Source organism: Belonocnema kinseyi, chromosome 4, assembly GCF_010883055.1.
Source record: "Belonocnema kinseyi isolate 2016_QV_RU_SX_M_011 chromosome 4, B_treatae_v1, whole genome shotgun sequence".
NCBI classification, from domain to species: domain Eukaryota; kingdom Metazoa; phylum Arthropoda; class Insecta; order Hymenoptera; family Cynipidae; genus Belonocnema; species Belonocnema kinseyi.
Window position 1 is genome coordinate 100,866,996 of NC_046660.1, and position 11,699 is coordinate 100,878,694.

Sequence of the window (11,699 nt, forward strand, 5' to 3'; positions counted from 1 at the left end):
ATTAAATTAGTAAAGAAATACTGATTCGCATAGTTAAATTGTGCTAATAGATTTAGAACTTTAATTTTTGACTAATTCATTTGATAACCGATTGAATGAGAGCAAAAGTACTCACTAAACTTGAATCATATGAATATCAATGAATGATCAGCCAGAAGTATTTACTGATGACAGTATGTATATTCTCACCAATGAGTGAGTAAATTTCACTTATTCCGATGTAGAGAGTAAATACATGTTAATTAAAAATAAATAATAGTAATAAAAATCATCATGCAAAGACGGGGATGATTTTAACCTTTTTCCTTCTAGTAGCATGTCTGGAGTAATTTTCTTTCGTTTTATCTGTGAACAAAATGTTCAAATTTTTTCTAATGTTATTGTTCATTCTGGGAAGGAGGTATTCGCCTGATCGATGAAAAACCAGAGGCACTAGGCTCCAAACGCCTTTCACTCTGCTCTCGACGACAGGGAAAGTTTTTGCTTTTGCTTTGATCCGTCAATTCTTTAACATCCGCACTAGTGGAACAGCCGTTGAAAACGAAGCCTCGTTCCGCTCCAAACCACTCCCGGAATCGTAAACTTCTGCCGCCAATGGCGACAGGCAAAAGTAACCAACCAAGAAAATCTTAGTACATATGCATTAGGGGGTCCTAAAAAAACCCAATGTGAAAAAATTAAATAAAATTTTTGTTCAATTTAAAAAGAAAAGTTTAAACAGCGGTCCTCAGGCTATAAACAGCACTGAAATAATTATATTATTTACATTTAGTAATAATGATAAAATTACTGACAAGTGATTGGTTATAAGTAATAATTGTAATGTAAGTAATAAATATATTACACGAATAAATTAGCAATCAATTCTAATGTAATAAGTAAAAATAAGTAATCTTGCCTGGTACCATAAACAGCCCCAATAATTATCTCACTTTAGGGCAGTTTATAATCCCAGGACCGCGATTTAAACTTTTCTTTATAGTTATATAACTATTAACTAACGTTAATTTAGGTAACAATTATAATTGTTTAACAGGAAATGCGAGACGGTACCAGACACCGACCCGAACCAACCAGAAATTTAAATTTAAGAATCTACACAATGTTCCGGTAACTATCGTTAACATACCGCAATATATGATAACTTGCGTACTATAAATCACCGAAAATTGCAGGTATTTTTCGAAAAAATTGGTATTGAACTTTCGGGCCGATTCGGGGTTTTTGGAACTGATTGCAAACCAGAAACTTGGCGCGACTTGACTCCACTTAACCCAACCCGAAGTAATTTTACATGTCACTAAAAAATATGATATTTTTTAATTGAACTCCCATAAAGGGTAATTTTTTCACAATTAGGGCTAGCATTTTTGGTCTTATTTGGTTGTGTTTTTTTCCTCCGCGTCTGGTACCGCCAGTTATATTTCCTGTTTGGGAATTATCATTTTTGCCGAAATTAAAGTTAATAAATAGTTGAAATCACATGGGGGCGATTTAGACCCCAGGATAGTGGTGGAAACTTTTTTTAAATAAAACAAGAATACGCATTTTTTTAGTAAATATTAGAGGTGCGCAATGACTTTGAACATTGTATTTTTCGAAATTGCAAAAAATGTACATCCAATCGGGTTAATTTCCTTATCTTATTACAATTTGTTAAATAAAAATATTCCCTTCTTGGTAGAATAATGGAGACAAAAGAGGTGTGATAAACTCTTGCTCATAAAAATCAGCATATCCGTTAAGTGTGATCGAACAAAATTTTGTTTGACATCCAAAACATCGAGAGAAAAAAGTTGTGGACTGTTACTCTAATGACGTATATGACCACTGCTACTGCATGAAAAATTTTACCTTATTTTTGGTACAACAATTGATCCTTTATGAAGCACAAATATTTTAAGCTAAAAATAAAAACCCCAAAATAATTTTTGATTTCCATTTTAAAAATTGTCGATCACACCTAGTATCCTTATAAGGATATACGTATTTATTCATACATAAATACGTAAATTCTTGGAAAAGTTCCATAAAATCTGTACAGAGATCATACGTCTATGTTCATAAGAGCAGAGTGGCAATTACTAATGTTTAAATCATTAGTTTTTTTAAACTCTCAAAAGTATGTACTGTATCATTATGCTGATAGAGATGTTTCATTTCTGAGGGCCTAGTCACACTATATTCAACGAACAAGTTGTAAGCCTATAAAGAACAAACAATTCCTAAACTCGTTTTTTAAATAAACAGTTTTTTGTTCCTGAAATCGAAAATGCAAATTTTCTTCCAAAAGGATACGAAATACGGAAAAAATCATTACGAAAACATAATGGTTCCTCTCCACAGCTCAAAAAAATTCTTTCTTACTTTTTTCAAGCAAGGAAATCTTAATTTTAGAGCAAAAAACCTTAGTCGTAACTGAGCATGAATAAGTTTTATAGGAACTTCTTTTCGTATTAACTGTATAACAAGAAATCTTCACAGAATTTCACCTAACGCTAATAATTGGCAGTAGCTTCACATAGGACACTGTTCACATAGGACTTACACATCGGAATCTAGCGTTTTCTCAGACGTAAACTCTTTCTCTAAAATGTAAATTGGAACTTTAATCAATGTGCAAAGTTGAACGAACTTGCGCTTAAAGCGAAAAAGTCATCTCTCCGTTTTCTCTGAACATGATGACATTTTCCAATCAAACTATTCACGTTTTAATTGTGTATGTGGCCTATTGAAACACTCTTCTTCAAATGAAATTAAAGTCTTTAACACTGATGACAATTTCTTTCTTGTCAGCAAATATCTAAATCTTAAGAGATTTGTTATCGAACTGATCAGACATAATAATTCAGATCGGAAATTTTTCTCTTTGCTAATTTTCTACTTTTCCTAATTTTGTACGTGCAACATCATCGCAAAAGATTTCAAACGTCGTGTTAAATTAACTTATAACATCCTCATCTCATCAGTCACTAGACCTAGTCCGTGGCTATGATGTAAAACCGGGTTGACCCGAGAAAAAGTTTTTAAAAAAATGTATTATTCATTTTGATCCGATTAGTAAATTGACTTTTTCTCGTGTATTTAAGAAACTCGACATTAACACCACTAAAACTCGTCTTAACATCAGGTCCTTTACATATGATGTAATTTTGAAAGATACATAATGTATTCATTTTGAAATCTATAGTAGGCACAGAACGTACGAGTTACGCTACGAATTCACATGTAATGAATTTTAATGATAGAAATTAATTATCACGTCTTGTCTTGTTCAAAAATATATCGAATCTGAAGAAAGACTTACACTTTAAATTCAAAAGACCTAAATTTTAAATGTGTGATCAAAACGGCCATGAAGTACATCATGAAATTTCTTTGAAATATAGAACAGATTCTTTTGGCATTCCCACATATGCCGTAGAACGCTGCTTAATGGGACATGATAAGTAAAATTCTGTAAAAATCTTAGCGAAAATTGCGAAAATTCAAGCACGGTTTGATGAAATTTCTATAAAAATATATTGTGGATTTTTTGAAATCCTATGGAATTTTCTAAATAATTCCTTAGGACATACGTTTTCGAAGAATATTCATATAATTTCTAAAGAAATACCACGAAAATTGCCGAGGAATTGTCCTTTTACAATTAAATTCCATAGAAATGTAACTGTAAAAACAAATGCTCAGAGTTATTAAATCTTAAAAGGGATTTGCCTTCAATTGAAAAAAAATGTCCACAGTTTTCTTGGACCCATATTATAAATTTCTAATTTGCCATAATTACTTTCGTTTTAAAAAAAATCGAAATGAGTTTCTCGTTCTTTTTTTTTTCATTTATTAAGTGTCTGTTACAAAATCGAAATTACGATGACCACGTAATGTTCGTATGATCCTGATTTTTTTTTTCATTTGGCTGCGCCCCAACAGCGTGCTCCGCTGGGACCATCGAGTAGCCCGGCTTTCGCATTACATAAAGTCGAATTGAACGTTTAGGCTATATTTTTTTCAGTCAATGGCATAACCGACGTTAGGTCATCGAGCGGTACCCGCTGTCTTTCTTTTTTTGTTCACCATCCAGGCCTCTCGAAAACGAGATCAGTTCGCGAAAATGCCGATAAACCGCACAAATAGCCCAAGGAGATTGTGTTCGAATTTCTTTTATTAATTCAGCCTTGATTATGTCAATGTAACATTATCTCATATTATGTGTAAAATGTATCCACTATCCACTATTGTCTTCTATTTCATTCGATACATATTTTTAATTGACATTTTCAATGGCAACAGCTGATGTCATTAGGTCTAACCATATGTTTACACTTGGATTATAATCAACATTATTCAGGGAAATCGAATACGGAAACGTATTACAGAATAGAAAACATATTTAAATTCTTTTTCTAAACATTGTTAAATTTTGAATGTTTAATTTTAAAATCTTCACTAGAAAATTCTTTATTCTGAAGAGTGAAGTTTTTAAATGTATAAGTCAATTAATTGTAGACATTTAAAAAAATGTTTAATGTACATGCATCAGAGTCCCTATCGAGATAAAAAAAACGAAGTACGAAGGGTACATTATTCACTCTAAAAAGAGTACTCTTTTCAGGAAAATGAGATTTTATAAAGAAGTTTTTAAAGGCAGTCGGGCAATAATTATGGATTAACGTTTATGTTTTATAAACTTTAAGATTTATTTTTATTTATGCAATCCAACTTTTGAAATATTTATAAACAATCTTCTTTGGACATAAAGTAAAATCCCATCAAGAAAACAAATTTTTTTACGCAATAATAAATTTTAGAAAAATTTTAATTTTCGACCATGAATGCTTTTTAATATTTCTCTTATAATATATAATTTTACCCCAAAAAAATGATTTTATTCTTTAATTTAAAGTATAACAATCGTGTATTAAATTATCTTCTGATTGTATAAATATGTGAACAAGAATTTAAAATTAATACCTTAAGAACATGAATAATGAGTGAAATATGCCTTTGCTGAATCAAAAGTGAATAAATCCATTTTCATTTTGTTAATTACTTCAAAATATTATCACATTAAAACGATTTTTTTGCATTTCAATTTTTTAATTGCCTGTAAGAATATAATAGTCCATTTCAAATTCAATTCCTTTGAATGGATTTTAAGCTACAATATGTCATTAAAAATTGAGAAACGAACTCAAGTCGATTTATCATGTTTCATTCGGTTACTCTTCAATTACCCACAGTGCTCCATTATTATCCGAGTTGATGCAAGCCATTTTTCTGTATTTTAAAATGGATGTTTTAGCTATAGCTTTAAAAAATCTTTTAGGCAGCTCAGCACTTCCAACTAATGACAATATATTAGTAAAATAAAATAATAAAATAATGAAAAATAGTTAAATACATAGTAGTACATTTTGAGAATTATATTTAATATTGCGTAATATTTAATATTAATATTTAATATTTATCAGTAATAATTTTTGAGTTATTAAACAGATTTCTTAGCCATAGAGAAGAATTCATTATTGTTTCAGTTTTTATTACTTAGCCATATTCGGTCAGTTAGATATTCTGAAATGTACAAAAGATTTTTCCAAGTTAATTTTTTTCGAAGTGAAAAAGGACAGTTTGAAAATCCTGCTACTATTTTGCTTTTGTTTCTTCAACAGTTGAGAATATTTCTCTAGGGCATTTTTATACGCATAAATGGCTCAAATAACAGGAAAATTCTCAAATAATTTTAAAGGGGTTTTCAAATATTTGGTTGAAAACGGCGCTCTTTCAAATATTAAATTATCTCTCATGGATCAGTATATAAAAATCTGTCACAATTTGATGGGATTTTGTTCTGATTTCACATATAATTTTTGCATTTAATTCAAAAATATACACTACTTTTTACCAGAAATTTCAAATTTGAGTCTCAATTTAAATTGCTGAAGTTTGATTGTCTTCAATATAAACTTTCTTATTAAAGTTGAATATTTCAATTCAAAATTATCTAATTCTCAACATTTCCAATTAAAAATTGTTTAATTTCAAACATTTCAATTTCAAAATAAATGTATAATGGTTACATTTTTTAAATTCGAAAAAAAAATTATTCAAGTTCAAAAGTTCTTAATTTAAAATTGTTAAATTTTGAAAAATTAAATCTGAAATTATTCATTTCCAATCTGTCCGGCCTGCATTTTTTAAAAGTTCTAATTAGAAATTGATCGATTTGAAACTTAATTAATTAAAAAACTTTAAATAACAAATTATTTTCATGTGAAATTTTTCCATTTTGGATAAAAATAAAATTATTCGTCTTCTAAGGTTTTAAATCTAAAGTCCTTCACTAAGTAAAGCTTTTACACGTTTAACTTATTGCAGTTTTTAACTGCTCAATTAATTTTTATGATTTTGAACACAGATGTAAATACTTCATTACATTATTTCAAGAAATTTAAATTTAGAAATATGTTTCATTTCGTGCACTCGTGTGTCAAAGTTACTCAATTTAAAACGCTTCAAATTACAAGTCATTAAAGTACTTATTTTGTAATACTGCCAATTTAAAAAAGGATTATATAATTTTTTATTTTTCGACTTGGAACGTTCTCAATTTTCAATTGTTTAAATGTCGAAGCATCCAATTTAAAGTAAAACTGTATGAATTTTAAATCAAAAAATGAATATAATTACAAGCCTAACCATTCTAACTAAAAATAAATGCCTGAAGTTAAAGTCATTCGCACTTACAAGGTTTATATTGACTTCTCAAAAATCCCCAAATTTTGTATGAAGATGTTGAGAAAAATTAATTTTATTATTTTAGACGTCCAGATTTTAAGTTTTATAATCTATGATTTAAAAAGTAGTTAACACGAAAGTACTTCCAGTGGGCACAAGCGTTAAAGAACATCTTTAGAACGGCTTAAAAATGTCCTAAGTCAGTCCATATAACGTTCCATAAACATACAATGTTCCAGAGACGTTTTAAAGACGAAATTCGAACATAAAACGTTTTTAGAACATTACATGGTCTGACTTAGGACAGTTTTTAAAACGTTCAAATAACGTCCTTTGACTTGTACGTCCAAGAAACGTTTTTATGACGTTCCAATTACGTTCTAAAATGTTGTGCCCACTGAGCTGCAGCTTCATAAACCTCTATCATGACTTTCCTGGCTTTCTTAGCCGTAGCTGTATATTTCTCTTTTTATCGTTAACGTTTGTATTCTTTATTCAATATTTTTACATTTATAAATAATCTTATTGTTTCTATGTAATATTCATCAATAATAAGTATGTCATACGCAATTATGCAAATCCTCAGTCACATTTATTTCTTTACATAAGACTGTGTTCAAGGTATTCTTCATTGCAGGAAGGAATCATTGGGGTTAACTGCACTTTTAACGATAATATAATCATTAGCTCTACCCTGCGCTGTAATCCAAAATCTAGGTTATTATGGATAATAATCAAATCTATTAACACAAAAATCCTTGATTATTAGATTTTATCAAGAACCATATAAAAACGTTTTACTTCTCATCCTACATATATTAACCGAACAGAAAATCACATTTTTAATAATCTACCTATGTTGTTGCTGTAGACATAAAAATGACTTATGATGCCTATTTTATTCTTCAATGTTATTGATTCCCACAATAAACGCTTTCTTTTATAATATTTGTATGATAATATATGAATTTCAATTTTACATATTAACTATGTAGCTATTGTCAGTATTCCCATTCTACGTATATTATCTTTTGTATTTCTTTCCAAAAAGGAATCGACAACTTTCAGTTATCATTTAAGATATTAATTTAAACAGTGGCCTGTTTTCTAAATAAACCCCTCAGTCACATTTTTTAAATTAATGTTTAATTCAGAATTTATTAAATGTAAATAGTAGAAATGCAAATATTTTATATAAATCTGCCCTTTAACGACCTTTTGTATAATCTTCAAATTCCTCAAATATTGAAATATTTTTCCGATAGGCCCTTCGGGGTGCAATAGCACAGATCACCCCTAAAATGTCACCTATCGTTTAAACCTCCCGGGAATTAAGCCACCAAATATAAAAGTTTGTGTAAATTATTTTTGGAAAATGAGCTGAAAAGAAATAATGAAAGGGGAAGGGGTAAGAGAAGAATGTTTTGGTTAACTTACGCTGTGATGCTTTTTGACAAAGGCCATCTTTCCATGGTAGCTTGGTACTTCATGTTCTCAATCTGCTTTTTCAATGCGTCCTTATCCATGGTGGCGAGTATACTGGGATCCATGGTAACAGCCGCACCCCCCTGTAACAGTCGAGAATCACGTAGCGCAAGCGCCTATTGAAAAAATCAATAACATGGTACATGTTATAAGATGTGGATACAAGTACACAATGTATTATTATTACAAAATCTTGGATAGTTCATGTGATGGAGTGTGACCAGCGTCGCCAATCAACCCCCCAGAGTCACCCATCGAGTTATAGCGAAACTGACGAATTCAATCATACTAAGATGAATGTAGAGCAGACTTTTTTTTTTATTTATTTTTTTTTTATATTATATATTTTATTTTTTATATAACTTTATAATTATAAATATTTAGTCATAAAATGGGAATGCGACCAAAATAACTATAGTATGATCACATGACATTAAAATTAATACTAAAAGAAGAAAATACAAATTAAGGGTCACTTCCAAAAAACATTGTGATTGTGAAATTATATTATGTTTCGTAAATTGAGCCGAATTTTTTTTTAGACAGTGTCTAGATTCAACAAAATTCGGTGAAAGGTCAAATATTTTCGGAGTGGATTTCATTTTTACATTCTCGTCAGAGAAGGTATTAGATTTGTATAAAATTTGACCCTTCCTCCCGTTTTTGTCAAAAGTCCACGTTTTGATATCTTCTGAACCCGAAAAATAGGTATTAGCGAATATGTCTGTTCATCTGACTGTGTGTGTGGGTGGGTGTGTGTGGATTGTAAATTAAATTTTTAAAAGAATTGACAGATTGGGTTGGCCTTTGGTATTCTCTTTTGCTGCCCTACAATCAAGCTCAAGTTCGTTAGTTAGCCATTTTGGATAAAAATTAAAAAAGTTAGAGCATGTTCAAAATGTTTTAGACCTCTTTTTTTATAATTTAAACATTCTATGTTCATTTGATCATAGTACTCAAAAAGAGGAGCAATTTATCTAGATAACTTTCATCGATAAAGAAAACCAGAATTATAGCATTTATAAAATTAAAAAAATACTAAATGAAAATTGTAAGACAAACAACGAACCATATGAAAAAAAGTCAAGAGGAGAAAAAGATTGCTTTTTGAACATCCTACAAGATTGCCATAATACACATTTTTTTTATTTTCTTGGAAAATCGAAAATTCTAATTTTCATTTTAAAAAAATATATTTAAAAATAAGCAATTTCATTTTTCGGTAAAACTATACAAGATACGAAAAAAAAGAATTTAAAGATTAAATTTTTGGATAAACGACACAAGCTAAGAAAAATTAAATAAAAGAAATTATACCACTCGTGAAAGAACTATCAATTTATTATAAAGCATACTTTGATAGGTTGTCTAATTTTTTGTTTTAATCGTAAAAAATCAAATTAAACTTACAAGAATTAAATTTTTCGATAAACGTTACAAGGTATGAAAAAAATTAAACGAAAGAAATTGCTTACCCAAAATAGAATGAATGATTTCTTAAAAACTACTTACTCAATATTAATTTTTAAATAAAATTTTATGCGAGAAGAACTAAGATTAACATTGACACAATTACAATTTGTAGACAAATGATCATGGGAACTATTACAATGTTCATAAACAACATTCCGATGCAACATTTAATCATTTATAATAATTTTCGTAACTAGCTATTTTATAAACGATATTACGTAATTATACATTTTAAAGTTTTTCTTTTATGCAGGAGTGCTTCATGTTACGTTTACCAATGCCGATATCAGGGTGGTATTATATAAAGGCGATAGAAGAAGCTGATTCGTTCACGTTATGTAGAACTTGTGCATTTTTGTAACAATTTGTTCAGCAAATTTGATGTAACACGTATATCAAATAATAATATTATCTAGCATTCAAAAAGCTTTAATAAAAAAATATATTTATTCCGCAAGAAAGTGAATTTGTGAAATTTGTTTATACTATTTGCTATTAAAAATAATTGAACCATTTTCGCTAAACTTTTTTCTTAAATTATCAATGCCAAAGTGCTATTAAAACTTATTAAAAAACCACTTACTCAAGTAAAAACATGAAGAGTTGCGTATTTATTTAATAAATTGTTTACATCAAATATTAATATCATTATGAGCTAAGAATCCCTATTAAATATTAGGTTTAAACTTGCTATTATCAATAATTAAATACATTCTGTTAATCATTTTAGAGATAGTTTCATTTGTGTTAATTGAGAACGAAAAGATGAAACCTAAACAAAACAAAAAATGGAGATTTTCGTATACAATTATCAATAAAAATAACAATTGTAGCGTATGTATACAAGTCATGACTAATTACAATATTATAATACAAAAAATAAGGAATTTCAAGTAAAAAATGCGTGTTTACATTATTTACGCACTATAATGATTTTTTTTCACATTCATTATCATATAAATTGCGCGCGTGTGTGTGTGTGTGTGTGTAGTTTTTTTGAGCAATTACATTTTAGATTTGAATACTGAAAATTGAGTATGCAAGCAATGACAAAAATACAGTATAACCGAAAAATTCTACTAATACTCGCTATTACGCGAACTATTAAGCACAAATTGTACGGAGTAATTGGGGGTCGAATTCATCCTGATGTTTTCGTTCTATATTCATTTAAAAAGAAAAAAAAACAAGTTTAGAGGAAAAGAGTAACATAAAAGAAGACAAAAATTATGTATTGTGAAAAGATGTACAACTCTTGCATAGAACATTTCTGTTCTTGATAAATATTTTTTATTCTTTAAAAAAAGTTAAAAACTGAATTTGTTTAAAATCTGTTTAACATTTTCACCTTATTTTATTACAAATTTTCTTAACAATGAAAACTTTTTTTATCTTTTGGAATAAAGCAAAAAGTTTGGTGTAAAATTTTATAAATTATGGTATTTAGTTCGTTAAAATTTGTTGTTATTTTCACAGAATGATTAATTTTTTAAATTTAAACTGTGTATTATAACTTTAAAAAGATAAGTGGATTAAAATCTCTATGTAAGAAACCATTAACAAATTTTAAAACATTCTCCAGCATGCAATAAGGGCCCTTCCGAAACTACATCTATATAATTACTGTTTCTTTCAACATTGATAGATTTCAATATAATTTCACCAGACAAAAAACCTATGAATGCGTCATAGTTTCAAAATAACAATATTACAGCTTCTCATGCGAAAACTGAACATAAAATAAAATATACTTTTTTTAAAAATTGTGTTATATAATTGATTCAGTTAAATTTGGCTTGTTATGCATAAGTTCAAATGCAGAAGCATTACCTTCAACTTTGGATAACTTTTTATGTCGACATTGGATTAATTTTATCCGAATGAATATTGCATTATGCTCCTCTTACCAGGTGTATACATATGAAACCGGTATTACCATCTAGCGGCCAGTAGGCACACTTGTAGGCACTATCGGAACTTACCATTTGTGCTAATTGGCGTATTGT

General features: G+C 28.9%; 1 protein-coding gene across 2 annotated transcripts in view; it reads right to left on the minus strand.

Annotated features, from left to right (window-relative positions):
* Window positions 1–11,699, minus strand: part of LOC117171726 (guanine nucleotide-binding protein subunit gamma-e) — a 24,351-nt gene that overhangs the window by 8,969 nt on the left and 3,683 nt on the right. For both annotated transcript variants that reach the window (XM_033359287.1, XM_033359288.1), the window contains one exon: window positions 8,173–8,303. In XM_033359287.1, the coding sequence (XP_033215178.1) occupies window positions 8,173–8,285 (113 nt within the window). In that variant the 5' untranslated portion in view covers window positions 8,286–8,303. The remainder of the gene's footprint in view (window positions 1–8,172; window positions 8,304–11,699) is intronic.